We start from the raw sequence: 21023 nt of genomic DNA, 5'->3' as shown, positions 1-21023 counted from the left end.
CTGGGTGGAGTAAGTGAGGCTGGGGACATAGATACTGGGTGGAGTAAGTGAGTCAGGGGACATAGATACTGGGTGGAGTAAGTAAGTCAGGGGACATAGATACTGGGTGGAGTAAGTGAGGCTGGGGACATAGATACTGGGTGGAGTAAGTGAGGCTGAAGACATAGATACTGGGTGGAGTAAGTAAGTCAGGGGACATAGATACTGGGTGGAGTAAGTGAGGCTGGGGACATAGATACTGGGTGGAGTAAGTAAGTCAGGGGACATAGATACTGGGTGGAGTAAGTAAGTCAGGGGACATAGATACTGGGTGGAGTAAGTAAGTCAGGGGACATAGATACTGGGTGGAGTAAGTGAGGCTGGGGACATAGATACTGGGTGGAGTAAGTAAGTCAGGGGACATAGATACTGGGTGGAGTAAGTAAGTCAGGGGACATAGATACTGGGTGGAGTAAGTGAGGCTGAAGACATAGATACTGGGTGGAGTAAGTGAGGCTGAAGACATAGATACTGGGTGGAGTAAGTAAGGCTGGGGACATAGATACTGGGTGGAGTAAGTGAGGCTGAAGACATAGATACTGGGTGGAGTAAGTGAGGCTGAAGACATAGATACTGGGTGGAGTAAGTAAGTCAGGGGACATAGATACTGGGTGGAGTAAGTGAGGCTGGGGACATAGATACTGGGTGGAGTAAGTAAGTCAGGGGACATAGATACTGGGTGGAGTAAGTAAGTCAGGGGACATAGATACTGGGTGGAGTAAGTGAGGCTGAGGTGATAGATACTAGGTGGGGGTTAAGTAAGGCTGAGGTCATAGATACTGGGTGGGGGTTAAGTAAGGCTGAGGTCATAGATACTGGGAGGGGGTTAAGTAAGGCTGAGGTGATAGATACTGGGTGGGGGTTAAGTAAGGCTGAGGTCATAGATACTTGGTGGGGGTTAAGTAAGGCTGAGGTCATAGATACTGGGTGGGGTAAGTAAGGCTGAGGTGATAGATACTAGGTGGGGGTTAAGTAAGGCTGAGGTCATAGATACTGGGTGGGGGTTAAGTAAGGCTGAGGTCATAGATACTAGGAGGGGGTTAAGTAAGGCTGAGGTGATAGATAATAGGTGGGGGTTAAGTAAGGCTGAGGTGATAGATACTAGGTGGGGTAAGTAAGTTTGAGGTCATAGATACTGGGTGGGGTAAGTAAGGCTGGGGTCATAGATACTGGGTGGGGTAAGTAAGGCTGAGGTCGGTTGGGTTAAGTTAGGCTGAGGACATCGATACTAGGTGGGATGGGTTAAATAATGCATAGGACATAGATACTAGCTGGGGTGGGTTAAGTAAGGCTGAGGACATAGATACTGGGTGGGGTAAGTAAGGCTGAGGACATAGATACTAGCTGGTTTTGGTTAAGTTAGGCTGAGGACATAGATACTGGGTGGGGTGGGGTAAGTAAGGCTGAGGATATAGATACTAGCTGGTTTGGGTTAAGTTAGGCTGAGGACATAGATACTGGGTTGTGTGGATTAAGTAGGACTTTAAGCTCGGTCGATGTGGCTAGAAGGTAGCCAGGGGACATGGAACGTGGGAAAAGAGGGCGGCAAGGAGGTTGTGGGTTGGTGTGGAACTCTGTCCTCCAGCTGGTGAAGATGTGCTCCTTGTTGCAGCTATGAGTCGGGCGTCCTGGAGGACCCGAACCATCATGCACCAGCGGATCTCTTCCACATGACTGTGCTTCCAGAGAAGGCGCCGGACAAGGCCGAATGTCTGGACATTGAGTTTAAAGCAGGTATAAAAGATGAATGTGGACTATGGGGAGTTTGTTGTGTGGAGTGTATGGAAGAGTGGACTATGGGGTGTTTGTTGTGTGGAGCGTATTGAAGTGTGGACTATGGGGTGTTTGTTGTGTGGAGTGTATGGAAGTGTGGACTATGGGGTGTTTGTTGAGTGAATGTGGACTATGGGGTGTTTGTTGTGTGGAGTGTATGGAAGTGTGGACTATGAGGTGTTTGTTGTGTTGAGTGTATGGAAGTGTGGACTATGGGGTGTTTATTGAGTGAATGTGGACTACAGGGAGTTTGTTGTGTGGAGTGTAAGGAAGAGTGGACTATAGGGTGTTTATTTTGTGAATGTGGACTAAAGGGAGTTTGTTGTGTGGAGTGTATGGAAGTGTGGACTATGGGGTGTTTATTGAGTGAATGTCGACTACAGGGAGTTTGTTGTGTGGAGTGTATGGAAGTGTGGACTGTGGGGTGTTTGTTGTGTGGAGTGTATGGAAGAGTGGACTATGGGGTGTTTTTTGAGTGAATGTGGACTACATGGAGTTTGTTGTGTGGAGTGTATGGCAGAGTGGACTATGGGGCATTATTCTGTGGAGTGTATGGAATTGTAGATTTCAGTGTTTTTATTGTGTGTTGTGGAGGGTGGGGAGTGCAGATTTCAGAGTGTTTATTGTGTGTTGTGTGGGGAAGGGGATTGGGATGCTATAATGATTCCAAACTCAATGTGTTTGTCAGGTGTGCCAGTGAGAGTGAAGAACTTGGAGGATGGGACGGAGAAAAACACACCTTATGATCTTTTCGTGTACCTCAACAAGGTCGGGTAGGTTCACTTTGTCCTTACAACCACCTCAGGTAGGTTCACTTTGTCCTTACAACCACCTCAGGTAGGTTCACTTTTCTGACTCTACCACCTCAGGTAGGTTCACTTTGTTGACACAACCACCTCAGAAAGGTTCACTTTGTCCTTTCAACCACCTCAGGTAGGTTCACTTTGTCCTTACAACCGCCTCAGGTAGGTTCACTTTGTCCTTACAACCACCTCAGGTAGGTTCACTTTGTCCTTACAACCACCTCAGGTAGGTTCACTTTGTCCTTACAACCACCTCAGGTAGGTTCACTTTGTCCTTACAACCACCTCAGGTAGGTTCACTTTGTCCTTACAGCCACCTCAGGTAGGTTCACTTTGTGCTTACAACCACCTCAGGTAGGTTCACTTTGTTGACACAACCACCTCAGGTAGGTTCACTTTGTCCTTACAACTACCTCAGGTAGGTACACTTTGTCCTTACAACCACCTCAGGTAGGTTCACTTTGTCCTTACAGCCACCTCAGGTAGGTTCACTTTGTGCTTACAACCACCTCAGGTAGGTTCACTTTGTTGACACAACCACCTCAGGTAGGTTCACTTTGTCCTTACAACTACCTCAGGTAGGTTCACTTTGTCCTTACAACTACCTCAGGTAGGTACACTTTGTCCTTACAACCACCTCAGGTAGGTTCACTTTGTGCTTACAACCACCTCAGGTAGGTTCACTTTGTCCTTACAGCCACCTCAGGTAGGTTCACTTTGTGCTTACAACCACCTCAGGTAGGTTCACTTTGTTGACACAACCACCTCAGGTAGGTTCACTTTGTCCTTACAACTACCTCAGGTAGGTACACTTTGTCCTTACAACCACCTCAGGTAGGTTCACTTTGTCCTTACAGCCACCTCAGGTAGGTTCACTTTGTGCTTACAACCACCTCAGGTAGGTTCACTTTGTTGACACAACCACCTCAGGTAGGTTCACTTTGTCCTTACAACTACCTCAGGTAGGTACACTTTGTCCTTACAACCACCTCAGGTAGGTTCACTTTGTGCTTACAACCACCTCAGGTAGGTTCACTTTGTTGACACAACCACCTCAGGTAGGTTCACTTTGTCCTTACAACCACCTCAGGTAGGTTCACTTTGTCCTTACAACCACCTCAGGTAGGTTCACTTTGTCCTTACAGCCACCTCAGGTAGGTTCACTTTGTGCTTACAACCACCTCAGGTAGGTTCACTTTGTTGACACAACCACCTCAGGTAGGTTCACTTTGTCCTTACAACTACCTCAGGTAGGTACACTTTGTCCTTACAACCACCTCAGGTAGGTACACTTTGTCCTTACAGCCACCTCAGGTAGGTTCACTTTGTTGACACAACCACCTCAGGTAGGTTCACTTTGTCCTTACAACCACCTCAGGTAGGTTCACTTTTCTGACACAACCACCTCGGGTAGGTTCACTTTGTCCTTACAACCACCTCAGGTAGGTTCACTTTTCTGACACAACCACCTCGGGTAGGTTCACTTTTCTGACACAACCACCTCAGGTAGGTTCACTTTGTTGAGAAGGTGGTGTAGGCGGGTACCAGAGGGAGGCGTGAAACCACTGTCAGACCCTTTACTCAGATGACAGTTCCCAGGCTGCCTCCTTGTCAGGAGACCACACAGATGGATGTTGTAACCTTAGCAAGTATACATCCGGGCCAGAGGACACCATGGGGCTCAAGATATTTACTTGTGTTTGTTTGTTTGTTTGCACACTCACCAATATTCCAACAATATGACGGCGATTTGTTAATAATCATGTCTGGACACACAATCCAGAGATTGACATCATGAGCATCGATCCACAAAATTGTGATACAATGACATGCATCAACCAAGTGAGCGAGCCAGACCATCCGGTCCCGTTAGTCGCCCCTAACAACAAGCAAGCTGAGGACCTCTTCTATCCCAGATCTTCACGGGTCTCATGAAAATTTGAATTCATAATGTCTCTTACGTCAAGCATGGGTTTCTGAATACCTATTCTAACCTGGATCTTCTCGAGTGGTTTACTTTTGAAGAGAAGTCATCACTGAATGCTATACTACATGTCTGTTTATCGAGATAGTCAGTGTCATTTTTAAACATGTGCTTAGCTCACACTTTGTACATGTGCATCACATGCTGTTCATGCATGATGTGAAATTCCGTCGTGATGAGATGTTGAATTCAGATGCAGCACCACAGTATTGTAAATGTACACCTCAACACATTCAAATCATTTGTTCCCTTATTAATTGTTGATGGTTTTATTCCAGATTATGGCATAAGGCAACATTCATTTATGATTTAGAAAGGTTTGACTGTCTATGCAGAAGGCCTCTGTATCTCACACACTGTAGTCAAATGACACAGTTAAGGTGATGTTCTCCATGTCAGATATTTGTGTATGTTGGCCCTCCCCAGCTCTGTAACTCGATGTCCCAACTGTAGTTACTTGCTACTAAACTGCTAAAATAGCCATCCTTATAGAACTTGTACATGTACTTGACTGATTACATGAGCATTGCATTGATTTCCCAACCAATTTGTGCTACTGTGTTTACTGTGTCAATTCTGCTATTGATTTGCAATCAGCAAGCACGAGAACATATTGGCTAGGTTGGTTATCCTGTCTTGATGTATGGCTATTGGACATTGACAATTCGTGGTGACACGGTGCTAGGTGACAGACTCACCAGCGATGTACCAGGGTTGACTGATAGCCTCTGAGCCTCACACAGAAGACATTTCATCAAAGTGAAATCTTTTGATTGGTCATTAGATGATGCCATAGAGGTATATCCACAAACAACATGAGTGAGTTGAGAAAACTGGATTGCTGTGACAAGTCAGTAAAATAAGCAGGGTCCTTTGTCCTTTGGAAAATAGACTAACTTGAGGACGTGCAGTGACACCAAAAGTCATCTATGAAGATATGAGCACAACACAAGGGAAGGAAGCCCTTCATATAACACTGTAAAGAGGTGGGCAGCAGAGTTTTAAGCATTGCAGGGAGAGCCTTGAAGATGACACCAGGAATGATCCAGAGAAGCCACAAGATGGTGATGACCAACCGATGAATAACAGGCATTTCCAGGAGAGAGTTCATTACATTATGACAAAAAGTTTGGCAGAAAGTATCGGTTTGTTGGGTTCCAAAGCTACTGACATCTGATCAAACACAAACAAAGCACAACATGTTTAATGATAGTTTTAGCTCTGTTTGAAGCTGAGTCAGAAAGATTCTTGTAACATGTGTGGCTGTCAATGAAACCTGGGTTCAGCCAAACAACAGTCAAAACTATTGAAGCATTTGACATCACCAGCACTAAAGAAGGCAGGGACTGTCCCATCAGCTGGCAAGGTAATGGCCTGGGAGATGCCAAGGTGTCATCATGGTGGACTATCTTCCAAAAAGTCAGACAAAAACAGAGCATATTTTGCTGCATTTCTGAGGCAATTACAGGATGAAATTAAGACTGAGAGACACAAACGCAGCATAACCATACCTGCTGAGAACAAATGTAAAGAAAATACCAACTTTTATTCACTGGAACATTGTGACAAACCTTTGATGCAAGAATATGATTAAATATGTAAATGCTATAATTTGTCTATAATAGATCATTGTTGTGCAAGTCATGTTATCAAGTAGTCTTCACAGGGTTTACCTTTTCATCATTGCTGATGATGATATCAAATGAGACTTGTTGGTGGGTGTGAAGTCAAGGTGTGAGTGTAGTGCTACAGTCACTAGGGGAGTGTCAGACTTGTTGGTGGGTGTGAAGTCAAGGTGTGAGTGTAGTGCTACAGTCACCAGGGGAGAGTCAGACTTGTTGGTGGGTGTGAAGTCAAGGTGTGAGTGTAGTGCTACAGTCACTAGGGGAGTGTCAGACTTGTTGGTGGGTGTGAAGTCAAGGTGTGAGTGTAGTGCTACAGTCACCAGGGGAGAGTCAGACTTGTTGGTGGGTGTGAAGTCAAGGTGTGAGTGTAGTGCTACAGTCACTAGGGGAGTGTCAGACTTGTTGGTGGGTGTGAAGTCAAGGTGTGAGTGTAGTGCTACAGTCACCAGGGGAGAGTCAGACTTGTTGGTGGGTGTGAAGTCAAGGTGTGAGTGTAGTGCTACAGTCACCAGGGGAGAGTCAGACTTGCTTTTGGGTGTGAAGTCAAGGTGTGAGTGTAGTGCTACAGTCACTAGGGGAGAGTCAGACTTGCTTTTGGGTGTGAAGTCAAGGTGTGAGTGTAGTGCTACAGTCACTAGGGGAGTGTCAGACTTGCTTTTGGGTGTGAAGGCAAGGTGTGAGTGTAGTGCTACAGTCACTAGGGGAGTGTCAGACTTGTTTTTGGGTGTGAAGTCAAGGTGTGAGTGAAGTGCTACAGTCACTAGGGGAGTGTCAGACTTGTGGGTGTGGGGAAAGCATGATAGTTAAACCTGGTGAAGCATTCATAAAATGTAATCTATGTAATGTTGCCCTGGTAACATGAAGATGTGCAACTTTATTTTGATTTGAGTATTTTGAGCGATGGAAATCAGAAATATTGGCTGTTGATGCTGAAGTCTTTAAGCGGGTTGCCATGTCTGCTGCTGAAGTCTTGGATGTAGATTGCCATGTCTGCTGCTGCTGTCTTGGCTGTGGGTTGCAGTGTCTGCTGCTGAAGTCTTGGTTGTGGCTGTGGGTTGCCATGTCTGCTGCTGAAGTCTTGGATGTTGGTTGCCATGTCTGCTACTGAAGTCTTGGTTGTGGCTATGGGTTGCCATGTCTGCTGCTGAAGTCTTGGCTGTGGGTTGCAATGTCAGCTGCTGAAGTCTTGGCTGTGGGTTGCCATGTCTGCTGCTGCTGCTGTCTTTTCTGTGGGTTGTCATGTCTGCTGCTGAAGTCTTGTCTGTGGGTTGCCATGTCTGCTGCTGAAGTCTTGGCTGTGGGTTACCATGTCTGCTGCTGAAGTCTTGGATGTGTGCTGCCATGTCTGCTGCTGAAGTCTTTGCTGTGGCTGTGGGTTGCCATGTCTGCTGCTGAAGTGTTGGATGTTGGTTGCCATGTCTGCTGCTGAAGTCTTTGCTGTGGCTGTGGGTTGCCATGTCTGCTGCTGAAGTCTTGTCTGTGGGTTGCCTTGTCTGCTGCTGAAGTCTTGGCTGTGGGTTGCCATGTCTGCTGCTGCTGTCTTGGCTGTGGCTGTGGGTTGCCATGTCTGCTACTGAAGTCCTGGATGTGTGCTGCCATGTCTGCTGCTGAAGTCTTTGCTGTGGCTGTGGGTTGCCATGTCTGCTGCTGAAGTGTTGGATGTTGGTTGCCATGTCTGCTGCTGAAGTCTTTGCTGTGGCTGTGGGTTGCCATGTCTGCTGCTGAAGTCTTGTCTGTGGGTTGCCATGTCTGCTGCTGAAGTCTTGGCTGTGGGTGGCCATGTCTGCTGCTGTCTTGGCTCTGGCTGTGGGTTGCCACGTCGCTATTGCTGTCTTGTCTGTGGGTTGCCTTTCTGCTGCTGAAGTCTTTGCTGTGGCTTTGGGTTGCCATGTCTGCTGCTGAAGTCTTGGATCTGGCTGTGGGTTGCCATGTCTGCTGCTGAAGTCTTGGATGTGGGTTGCCATGTCTGCTGATGAATTCTTGGATGTGGGTTGCCATGTCTGCTGCTGCTGTCTTGGCTGTGGCTGTGGGTTGCCATGTCGCTGCTGCTGTCTTGGCTGTGGCTGTGGGTTGCCATGTCTGCTGCTGAAGTCTTGGATGTGGTTTGCCATGTCTGCTGCTGAAGTCTTGGATGTGGGTTGCCATGTCTGCTGCTGAAGTCTTGGCTGTGGCTGTGGGTTGCCATGTCCACTGCTGCTGTCTTGTCTGTGGGTTGCCATGTCTGCTGCTGAAGTCATGGATGTGGGTTGCCATGTCTGTTGTCATGGCTTTGGTTTGGCATATATATTGCTGTTGAGTTGACCTTTTTGTTCATAACAACATGCAAAGCAATTTTCTTTTCTTCTCAGAATTTTGTATATCCAGGTGAGCTACAGTGTTGAAAGCACTATTGACATCATTAATGACGTGACACATCATCAATGTCTGCTGCAAAGAAACATTGAACATGTTAAAATAAACAACACAATCTGAGTCAATGCGTTTTTTTATCAATGGTAGATATTAATCAATGGTATTTATTATTTAAATAGGGGGCACGGGTGGCCCAGTCGTCTAAGGCGCCGCGATTCGCTGTGCAGAGTTGCGTCCCCTGGACACGCCAGAAACCTATGATTGTGGGTTCGAATCCCGGTTCGCCCCAATTATGTTTCTAGGTTTGTCAGCACCATACCCGTGCTCGTGGGTTTCACCGAAGTGGTAACCGTCTGAGACCTGCATCACTTCGGGCTTTCCTTCCACATTAAGCTGACACGCCGTGATATAACTGGAATAATGTTAAAAGCGGCGTTAAACCCAACTCACTCACTCACTATTATTTAAATACTATTTCAGGACCTTGGAAATCATATTTTGGTATTCTTATCTTCAGGGGCAAGCATGCTATTGGCCAAGTCGACCTGGTGGAGAACAGATTCATTGGCATGAAGTCAAGAGGTGAGTGTTGTGCTACAGGTGAAGACACAAGATGAGATTGTTGTCACTAAGGGAAGGCATGTTTTAAAATAAACTGACGTCCAAAAGAAACTTTACCAGAGTTTGAAATCACACTTGCTCAAAAACAACAAAACATGCATGAAGTAAAGTGTATTGAGAAGATCAATATAACAACATAATCAACACTGAAAATGACAATCATACCGCGACCGAGAATGACGTCAGAGCCCCACAAAGTTCGGTGTTGTACAAAACTCGAGCTTTCAGAATCATGGACAATAGGCGAGTACATAAACAATCGCTCATGTTCAATAACAAGTCATTAGTAGCGTGTGTGACCACCAAATGCCTCAATACACTCATAAACTCTTTGACGCACAGAAAAAGTCAGTCGTCTGATGAGGTCACGTTGGATTTGATGCCATTCTTCTTGGAGGGACAAGATCAGTTCCAACGCGACGATCCATCAAGTCCCAGAGGTGTTCTATGGGGGACATGTCGGGTGAGCATGCAGACCACGGCAGGACGTTGACGTTGTTGGCTGGGAGGAAGTTAGTGACAATTCTGGCTGTATGGGCTCTAGCGTTGTCATGCTGATAAATGACACAACGTGGCTGCTGTTGGAGAAATGGTAGGACAACTGGACGAAGAATGTTATCCATGTAACACTGAGCTGTCGAGTATCCGTCAACGATGACCAACAGTGTCCTCTCCTGCCCACAGATCCCTCCCCACACCATGACACTCCCTCCAACATATGGTACGACCTCCTGTACGCAACACGCCGCCGTTCGTTCACCCCTTCGGCGGTAAACACGTTGTATTCCATCAGCCCTAAACATACAGAATCGACTTTCGTCAGTGAAGACAACCCCCTGCCAGTCACGTCGTTGCCAACGTCGTACAGTCCGGGCCCATCTCAATCGCAGACGACGATGTTGCGCTGTCAATAGCTGTCCTCTGTATGGTCTAAAAGCCCTGATTCCATGAGCCCTGAGTATCCTGGCCACTGTCTGTCGACTAACCCTGTGACCTAAGGCATTTGTCACCGATGAATTCACTGTCAGGATGCAATTTCAGAGGTGAAGGTACGCAAGTACCGGTCATCATGGGGCGTGGTCACCCTGGGTCTGCCTTTTCTTGGCCTGTCAACAGTCAGCCCTGTCTGTCTGTAACGTTGCATCAAGATGGTAACGGCAACACGGGAGCAACCGAAGGTTCGTGCAATATGGGCGTGGGTGGCTCCCATCTGTACCATACCCAAGGCTCGTTCACATTGTTCGGCTGTGAGTCATGGCATTTCTTTTGTGTTTTTTTATCACTGTGGATGTCTGACTTGCTGTTGCAATCGTTTTATACCCTTACCCGCACGTGCATTTGCAGTTGTCCGTGGTACACATGTTTTTCACTTTTTCGCGTGTTATCTAGCAAACATGTAAGAGACGATTAACATTTTCTGCATACACTATTGTTGTATTTAGGTTATGTGTTTTAGATAGACTTCGTCGAAAAAAAAATTATACTTTGTCTGAAATTTATATTTTCAGTTGGTAAAGTTTCTTTTGGACGTCAGTTTATTATTGATGTGTTTTAGCTTGTATCACATGTATAAGGGAACTTTTAATTGACAAATTTTTCAACTTCCAAATGATTTTTCAGGTTGTGTTTGTTTTAAATCATCTGACATCTTGTGTTGATGGAATGACAAAGGTGTGTTGTGTTCAGGTGTTGGTGGTGTGACAAGAGTGTGTTGTGTTCAGGTGTTGATGTGACAAGAGTGTTGTGTTCAGGTGTTGGTGTGACAAGAGTGTGTTATGTTCAGGTGTTGGTGTGACAAGAGTGTGTTGTGTTCAGTTGTTGGTGGTGTGACAAGAGTGTGTTGTGTTGTGTTGGTGGGACAAGAGTGTGTTGTGTTCAGTTGTTGGTGGTGTGACAAGAGTGTGTTGTGTTCAGGTGTTGGTGTGAGATGAGTGTGTTATGTTCAGGTGTTGGTGTGACAAGAGTGTGTTGTGTTCAGGTGTTGGTGTGACAAGAGTGTGTTGTGTTCAGTTGTTGGTGGTGTGACAAGAGTGTGTTGTGTTCAGGTGTTGGTGTGACATGAGTGTGTTGTGTTCAGGTGTTGGTGTGACATGTGTGTGTTGTGTTCAGGTGGTGGTGTGACATGAGTGTGTTGTGTTCAGGTGTTGGTGTGACATGTGAGTGTTGTGTTCAGGTGTTGGTGTGACATGAGTGTGTTGTGTTCAGGTGTTGGTGTGAATGTGTGTGTTGTGTTCAGGTGTTGGTGTGACATGAGTGTGTTGTGTTCAGGTGGTGGTGTGACATGAGTGTGTTGTGTTCAGGTATCTATGAGACACCGGGAGGCACCATCCTGCTGGCAGCTCACATGGACATCGAGGTCTTCACCATGGACCGGGTAAGTAAGATTTCCAAATCTCATTCTCTCGAACACAAGTATATTTAGATTGGCAATAGCTCGTTTTCGTTGCAGTTCGCATTCCTTATATATTGAAACGGGAAGATACAACAATGTACCTAGAAACTTGAGGATTTGTAAATTATGTAATATTGGTTATGTGGAAAATGAATACCACTTTTTGTAAATTTGCAAAGCCTATGATAATTTAAGACAACAATATATCCATGAAATGTTTAATGTCTGTCCTACCCTGGATAAATTTAATATGTTAATGTCTGACTGTACCAAACTACAATTCGAAATACCGCAATGTATTTGTATTATGCCTTTATCTACCGTGAGTCAATAATTAATGCTGTGGACCAAAATATGTACCATGGGCCGTTGGCCTAAACATGTACGAAATAAAGAAACTGAAACTGAAGTTTGAAGGACAAATATAATATTTCACAACCTTAATGTAAGCTCGTATGACCTGGTTAACCACTGTCTGCCCCTTGTCCATCTATCCACTGGAAACTTCATCTTCCCTTCGACATTGGGTTCATGAACAACATGGTGACTGCCATGCAGATTTCAGTTGACCACATGATTTACAAAGCATGTGTACCACAAATTGGGTGTCGACAGATATTTTGCAAATCTTTTCATATTTTTAAGCAGGGCGCTCAAGTGATTTGATGTACTTCGTGAGTGAAGACACATTTTATTACAATAGAGATCCTGATTATTGGTCAGATCGTCTGAAAATGCAAGTGATATGAGATGTGGAATCGAGTGGTCAATAGAAGGGCCATAACTCATAACTGAGACTGGTGGCGCTAAGATGGAGCTGCAAAATTCCAGCCTAGTTTGGCAAGGGTGAAACTGGGCTTTTATAGTCAGTTAACTCCCTTGCCTTGGGAATATGTGGAAAGTGTTGCATTTTCAACACTCCATCTGACTCCTGGACATGATGGTGTTACTAGCCCAGACTCTGCTTGGATCATTAAAGCAGTGGTGTCTCCAACCATCTTTATATATGACCAGGAGTATTAGCATTGGTTGATATATGTCTCGGGCATCAATTTAGCAATGTAAAAACAAATCCAACCCTTACTGTAATGCCTATCTGATCTTTGAACTCACTCAATACCATTAAGCTTTAAAAACCATACTACATCACAAATCCCTGTGTTGTGTGTGTAGCGGCCATAAAATTTCCGAGTCCCGCGATGGGATTCGAACCAGGGACCTTCTGATCCAAGGTCGGACGCCATGTCCACATGACCAAAGAGGTTAACCCCGTCAGCAAGCTGACAAAGTAAGGATGTCATCTGTAGGATGGTTCCACGCCCTGCTACATACTCCCCCGTCAACAGAAGGCACGTCCCGGGCCCCATAGCAGGGTACTGAGGCTTATTTTGCTCAAATCTAATATGAACGTGCTCAGCCCCACGTTGGGCGCCAATGTAGCGGCCATAAAATTTCCGAGTCCCGCAATGGGATTCGAACCACGGACCTTCTGATCCGAGGTCGGACGCCTTGTCCACATGACCAAAGAGGTTAACCCCGTCAGCAAGCTGACAAAGTAAGGATGTCATCTGTAGGCTGGTTCCACGCCCTGCTACATGTGTAATTCATGACACATGACACATGACAGTCATCAGACTTGACTTACTTGTTTACCCTAGTTTATGCATCAGATGGGACCAGGGTGCAGCCTGGTTTTTTTCCGGTGAACACATGGTTTGCATGTCAACATGCACCTGGTGCAAGTTAAATCAACTTCCTCAATTCAAGCCCTGTATCTCGTGTGATTTGGTTTTATTATTTGTTGTGGATATTTTGAACAAGGACCATTAGGATATTTCTTTAGGCTATGATCAGCCATGAGTTACTCACACTGCAAGTGTAAGGCCTGTGTCATAGAGCTGCAGTACCGCTGGCTCCCATCAGACACTCACTCGCTGACTCCCATGTACGTGGACGCGTTTTGAAGCAGAATAATCACATTTACATATAAATAACAAACCCGTGTTAAGTAGAAAAAGAAGGGAGCTGAAAAAAATCACTACAACTCGTTTTCTTGTTAGCCACCTATGATGTGCAACTAAATCATTTTGTGATTTGTTTTAAAAAAATTAAATGACTAGTTGTATAAATCTTCGGCTTTCATAGACAAATTTCTTGGAACACAAAATATTTGAAGTGAGAACTGAACATTTAGAACAATGTATATGTAGCAGGGTACCTTATATTCTTCCTATAGTTATATCATTATTCATACATCATCATCATAATCATCTATATGTTCAATGTTTGTCTTGTCTACAGTTGAATATCAATATCTAAATCTTTAAACAACTCAACACTCTTATTTTCAGTCTCTGGGAATCTCTCACCAGATCTTACCCTTCAACCTTCTGTCTATCTTTAGACATTTTTCACACCTGTAGGGTTTCCCTCAGTCTATTTATATCTTGCATTAAGCACTTCCTTTGATGCTTAATGCAATCAGTCTTCTAATTGGCCACCCTGGTCCTCTACAGGTAGCTTCCTTCCATACCTGACTTCCTCCTCACTTCATGTGCTGCTGCTGAGGAGGAAGGACATTTTCTTTTCTTCAGGTATGGAATGGCCATATTTCAATCTGTTTTCATCTGCTTCTGTCAGAAATTAATATCTATATTAGGGTGCTGAATTAAATTGAATAATATATATAATATCATTTAAAGTAATATTAAATTAAGTAAATGGTATATTGATACTATAAAACTTGCTTGTAAAATAATTAACCACATGGTCCATTTTGGCCCATGTGCTTTTCAAGTATCCTATAATGAACATATAACAGTAATTTAACATTAAAGTTAGTTTTAGTATGGTTTATCAATGGCTTTTGTACTTTTATATTTAAGATAAATAATACCTGTAAACTTGCAAATATATGACTTCATGTGCTGCTGTTTAGGAGGAAGGACATTTTTTCTTCTGGTAGTTCTTCAACAGCAGCCACCCCCTTGCAATAAATCCATTATCACCATCTGCCTGTGTCTGTGTTTCCCAACGGCCCGAGCCGGATAAATACCACTACCCCGGCTACATATAAATTTATGGTGTATTATTGATATTGTTATTATTATTATTGTTGTTGTTATATTTGATGTTTCAACTGTTTGTCCCTGGGGCTGTATATGTACGCCGATCTCATGTCTTCTGTTCTGTGTGCAGGAGGTCCGGAGGGTCAAGCGGGACTTGGATGTCAAGTTTGCTGAGCAGGTCTATAGAGGTACTGACATGTAGACTACAACACTAACATGTAGACTACAACACTGACATGTAGACCACAACACTGACATGTAGACTACAACACTGACATGTAGACTACAACACTGACATGTAGACTACAACACTGACATGTAGACTACAACACTGACATGTAGACTACAACACTGACATGTAGACTACAACACTGACATGAAGACCACAACACTGACATGTAGACCACAACACTGACATGTAGACTACAACACTGACATGTAGTCTACAACACTGACATGTAGGCTACAACACTGACATGTAGACTACAACACTGACATGTAGACTACAACACTGACATGTAGACTACAACACTGACATGTAGACTACAACACAGACATGTAGACGACAACACAGACATGTAGACGACAATTAACGCAACACTGACATGTAGACTACAACACTGACATGTAGACTACAACCCTGACATGTAGACTACAACCCTGACATGTAGACCACAACACTGACATGTAGACCACAACACTGACATGTAGACTACAACCCTGACATGTAGACCACAACACTGACATGTAGACCACAACACTGACATGTAGACTACAACCCTGACATGTAGACCACAACACTGACATGTAGACTTCAACACTGACATGTAGACTACAACACTGACATGTAGACTACAACACTGACATGTAGACTACAACACTGACATGTAGACTACAACACTGACATGTAGACTACAACACTGACATGTAGACTACAACACTGACATGTAGACTACAACACTGACATGTAGACTACAACACTGACATGTAGACTACAACACTGACATGAAGACCACAACACTGACATGTAGACTACAACACTGACATGTAGACTACAACACTGACATGTAGTCTACAACACTGACATGTAGGCTACAACACTGACATGTAGACTACAACACTGACATGTAGACTACAACACTGACATGTAGACTACAACACAGACATGTAGACGACAACACAGACATGTAGACGACAACACTGACATGTAGACAACAACACTGACATGTAGACCACAACACTGACATGTAGACTACAACACTAACATGTAAAAATCTGTTAACAATAAATCATGTTGATCTGAGCTCACTTGACGAAGTGAGTTACTCAGTTAGAAGCTTTTGACAGATTTCTGTTTGTGTTCATGAAGGCTTCTGGTTCAGCCCTGAATGCGAGTTCACTCGCTTCTGCATCGCCAAGAGCCAGGAGCATGTTGATGGAACAGTCACAGTGAAGCTGTACAAGGGGGCTGTGCACATCCTGGGGCGTACTTCCCCTCTCTCACTTTACAATGAGGAACTTGTCAGGTATATTTCTCCTTTTGCTCTTATTTCCAACTTGTATGTCAGCTGATGTGTTGTCAGACCAAGCTGTCGCACTGTAATTCTGTCTCTGTAAAGAATATTATATTTGGAATGACATTTTCTTAGTAAAGTACAGATTCTCGTACTTTTTTGGGTTGAGTCCCGTCCGGGAATCGAACATTGTGTATTCATAGCTTTCGGCCATGGGAGCCATGCCAATTTACACTTGTCAGAGGGGTACTAGCAAATCCAGACTAGTACTTTTCGAGTTGTTTTGTTATTTCGTATTTACAGCTACATAACACTTTGTGTCGATTTTTAATTTGAGAAAAACAGTTTTTTTTCATTTCCTTGAGTACTTTAGTTTGCCAAACTATAGTTAATATTAAACATTTCCAGTTTACTTTGATATTACAGGTTTAATATACTGCAACATTCAAATGCAGTAACATACAATACAATAGTTTCTATCCTCATTTCCATGGTTTGTTGACAAGTTGTCTGTGCAGACTGAGACAATGCATTAAGACAAGGGGCTAACTTTAAGGGTTAGCTTGGCCAATCAGTTGATGGCTTGTTAAAGGCTAAAACATGAAGGACACATGAACTAAATGTAGATGTTCCTTACCACTTATAATACATGGAAGTGAAACACAGAATAGCAGACACTGATGAAGGATAAAATAAATATATTCAAGGGTTACATCTGCCACAATTATTTGGAGGAATTTTAGAAAATTCTTGTGATAATTTTGTGGTAGCCTTGGGATTTATTTTGGTAAATTAAAATAGTTAGAAATTTAGCAGATTGGTAAGTTGAAGGGGATTTTGTGCAGCTGATATAGTACCTACCTTTGTAGTCATTTTTGTAGAAGCTTATACCCACACGGGCGTAGTGACAATGACCATGGCACACTCCTTGCATGCTAGGCTGAAGCCATGATTGTGAGACCTGAGATGTTAGGGACGTGTTCATTGGTTGTGTCTATTTTCCTGGTCACATGGTCCGCGTGTAGGCTATATTGGCCTACCCTGGGTAGGGAATCCTCAGTCTTTTCACCAGTAAAGTATGTAGTCAACCCACGCATCGTAAATCAAGACCCTTTTCACTTTTCATTAGTTGTTTGTATTTTGGTTTGGGATAATGTTGTTAGGTTACTGTTAGTTATGGGTGGGGAGAAATAGAGAAAAGATTAAATTAGGTTTGTTTGGGGACATTTTAATTTAGGGAGTTAAGTTAGAGGGGTGGTTATAAGGGTGAAGAATGTTTAACTGTCGTGTGTAGGGGAGGGGAAAAGTTGGAAGTAGTTTTCTGCAAATTAAGTGAATGAAGGTTTGCCCCCTGTTGTTGTTGTTGTTGTTGTTAAAATCAACTTTAAATAAAACTTTACTCTTTGTGTTTTATCTATAATTAGAATTGATAATCTGGTCAGGAGCCTCCTAAAGCATTTAAACAAAAGAATACTGTGCAGAGAGAAGAGAACACAAGGCAAACCACTGCAGTAAAACATCAGACATTTTGTCCTCAATGTATATAGTTCTACTGTATGTGGGCGGCTTTTTACAGGCTTCAGAGGGTACCTATTACAATATTCAGAACTTTCACTGGCTTGAAAAGACCTTGAATTTAAATTCTAAAAATAGATTAATTGTGCCTTGCAAAGGCCTTATGTTGTAAATATAAAAAAAATCTAAGTATATTTTTTTCATCCTGTTGAACTTTTATTTTGAATGAGCCTTAAATGTTGGTGATATAGTTTTTGAAGGCCTTGAGGCTTGTATTAACAGTCTCTGTTGCCTTGTGTTATAAATTGTACAAATACCCCAAAAGCATTGTGAATAAAATGAACTCATCCTTGTGTCTTGTTTCCAGCATGAATGTCCAGGGCGATTACGAGCCAACAGATGCAGGGGGCTTCATCAAGATCAACGCTCTCCGGTATGTAAACACAATACCTGCTGCCACACACTGGTACACTCAATACATGCTGCCACACACTGGTAAACTCAATACATGCTGTCACACACTGGTACACTCAATACATGCTGCCACACACTGGTAAACTCAATACATGCTGCCACACACTTGTAAACTCATTACATGCTGCCACACACTGGTAAACACAGTACATGCTGCCACACACTGGTAAACACAATACATGCTGCCACACACTGGTACACTCAATACATGCTGCCACACACTGGTAAACTCAATACATGCTGTCACACACTGGTAAACTCAATACATGCTGTCACACACTGGTAAACTCAATACATGCTGTCACACACTGGTAAACTCAATACATGCTGTCACACACTGGTAAACTCAATACATGCTGTCACACACTGTTAAACACAATACATGCTGTCACACACTGTTAAACACAATACATGCTGCCACACACTGGTACACACAATACATGCTGCCACACACTGGTACACTCAATACATGCTGTCACACACTGGTAAACACAATACATGCTGTCACACACTGTTAAACACAATACATGCTGCCACACACTGGTACACACAATACATGCTGCCACACACTGGTAAACTCATTACATGCTGTCACACACTGGTAAACACAATACATGCTGTCACACACTGGTAAACTCATTACATGCTGTCACACACTGGTACACTCAATACATGCTGTCACACACTGGTACACAATACATGCTGTCACACACTGGTACACAATACATGCTGCCACACACTGGTACACAATACATGCTGCCACACACTGGTAAACACAATACATGCTGTCACACACTGGTAAACTCATTACATGCTGTCACACACTGGTACACAATACATGCTGTCACACACTGGTACACACAATACTAGCTGTCACACACTGGTACACTCAATACCTGCTGCCACACACTGGTACACACAATACTAGCTGTCACACACTGGTAAACACAATACATGCTGTCACACACTGGTAAACTCAATACATGCTGTCACACACTGGTAAACTCAATACATGCTGCCACACACTGGTAAACTCAATGCATGCTGCCACACACTGGTACACTCAATACATGCTGTCACACACTGGTACACACAATACATGCTGCCACACACTGGTCAACACAATACATGCTGTCACACACTGGTACACTCAATACATGCTGTCACACACTGGTAAACGCAATACATGCTGTCACACACTAGTAAACGCAATACATGCTGTCACACACTGGTAAACACAATACATGCTGCCACACACTGGTACACACAATACACACAACGAGTCCATCTTTAGCAGGGAATACTGATTTTGTAAATGGCATGTGCAATTTCAAGAGGGAAACATGCAGGAAGCCCGTACAATGAACACTACTGACTTTAAGCTTATCAACTCGACCAGACAAGAAACTTCCAAAAGTTTAATTGAATAAATTCCAACTTATAAAAACCCCAACACCTAGCAATTGTCATTGCCACCGCTTCTCTGAACCTGAAGTGTTTGTGTGAACATGGCAGTTGTGTTGGCTCCATGGAAAACCATTTTGACTCCTTGTTTTTTTCAAGTGACAGTTCATTTCATGTCCCTTATGTCCTGATGTCCAAATCTCCATCTTTGCAGGTTGCAGGAGTACTGCCGTCTGCGACAGAAGGTGGCGGATCAGAAGAAGTAGACAAGTGTCAGTCCTGGCTGTCTCAGTGTTGTAGCTATTAGAAACTTTAACATCCCCTTTATCAGGAGACACTTGTTGCCGCCTGTCAGAATTCTACACATTGTGTATGATAAGGACTCTTGGTCCCACATTATGGTAATCAAAACTCTATTGGTCAAATCATTTACCCTAAGTAAACATTTTGGCATTTGCTCATGCTTGTACCATTCAACTGGTAGTGTGGCGTTCTGGCTCACTCTAGCAATGACACATCTGATCATCTGTAGGGTAGTTTCAACATAGCTAGGTTGAAAACCATTTGCATGTGAGCCATGACAATACTGTGGCATGTCTTGGTTCTGGGTACTTACTGCTGGGCTGTCAACTCAAACATTTGGTTTAGGTTTTAGTGGAATGTAGCAATATGAAGTTCTATTTTCAGGTGATTTTTAACACATTCATGGCAGTTATTATTTTTATATTGTATGAGTGTTGAATTTATATTATTATTGTTGTATGTTTATGGCTTCAGAGTTTAAGCCCATACCTCTGGTTCATAATTCATAATTATATGAAAGACGTTTTATTTGACTGAAATCCTGAACATGTAAATGTTGACAAGTTCATGTGAAGAAACACTTCAAACATTTAATCGGTTGCGATTTGAAGAAAACACGTATTTGTATTTCAATCAAGGGGTTTTCTTTGCTAACAACAAGAATATTTTTTTTGTATATTTTGTTCCAATAAACAGATATAAAATTCTCCCATTGTGTGTTTTCATTTGTGCTTTTGACAACCTTAAAAGCTTGCCACCATCTTGGATAAAGAATTCTTATTTTGAGACTACAAACACAGTTAGTATAATACCTCTATCGTGAAGGTTAAATCCTTTGTTTAGTAACACATCTATGCTGTAATTCTCTTCTTTGATAGCAGGATAAAGCTAAACTGAACTATGGCAAAGGGACTAATTTGTCTTTGATGTATTGAGCTGAAGCATTGCTTATGTTGATGGTTGACACCCTTGTTTCTTATCAAATCCTTGAACAGGCAACATTGTTTTTGTTTTTTTGCTTTCCAGATTTTTGTCAAATTAATAATGTTTTGTGTTGCTTTATATTAGACCAACCTCCTGTGAGTGCTGCTTAATGTGTTTGAGTTCAAGCACATGCCTATGACAGACTTTGGAGACTTCTTACCTGGTTTAATGC

At 43.2% G+C, this 21023-nt stretch overlaps 1 protein-coding gene across 5 annotated transcripts in view; it reads left to right on the top strand.

Moving 5' to 3' along the window:
• LOC139472958 (argininosuccinate synthase-like) overlaps positions 1 to 20574 on the top strand; it is a 48255-nt gene extending 27681 nt beyond the window's left edge. For all 5 annotated transcript variants that reach the window (XM_071255432.1, XM_071255430.1, XM_071255433.1 and 2 more), the window contains 8 exons: positions 1652 to 1773; positions 2501 to 2585; positions 9094 to 9158; positions 11498 to 11571; positions 14788 to 14845; positions 16027 to 16183; positions 18054 to 18119; positions 19779 to 20574. In XM_071255432.1, coding sequence (XP_071111533.1) covers positions 1652 to 1773; positions 2501 to 2585; positions 9094 to 9158; positions 11498 to 11571; positions 14788 to 14845; positions 16027 to 16183; positions 18054 to 18119; positions 19779 to 19830 — 679 coding nt within the window. In that variant the 3' untranslated portion in view covers positions 19831 to 20574. The remainder of the gene's footprint in view (positions 1 to 1651; positions 1774 to 2500; positions 2586 to 9093; positions 9159 to 11497; positions 11572 to 14787; positions 14846 to 16026; positions 16184 to 18053; positions 18120 to 19778) is intronic.
• Positions 20575 to 21023: the final 449 nt, after the last annotated feature.

This window comes from Haliotis cracherodii, unplaced genomic scaffold (assembly GCF_022045235.1).
Source record: "Haliotis cracherodii isolate W230 unplaced genomic scaffold, xgHalCrac1.p SCAF_26, whole genome shotgun sequence".
NCBI lineage: Eukaryota > Metazoa > Mollusca > Gastropoda > Lepetellida > Haliotidae > Haliotis > Haliotis cracherodii.
The sequence above is the reverse complement of the archived record's forward strand: the minus strand, read 5'-3'. Positions and strand labels throughout refer to the sequence as shown.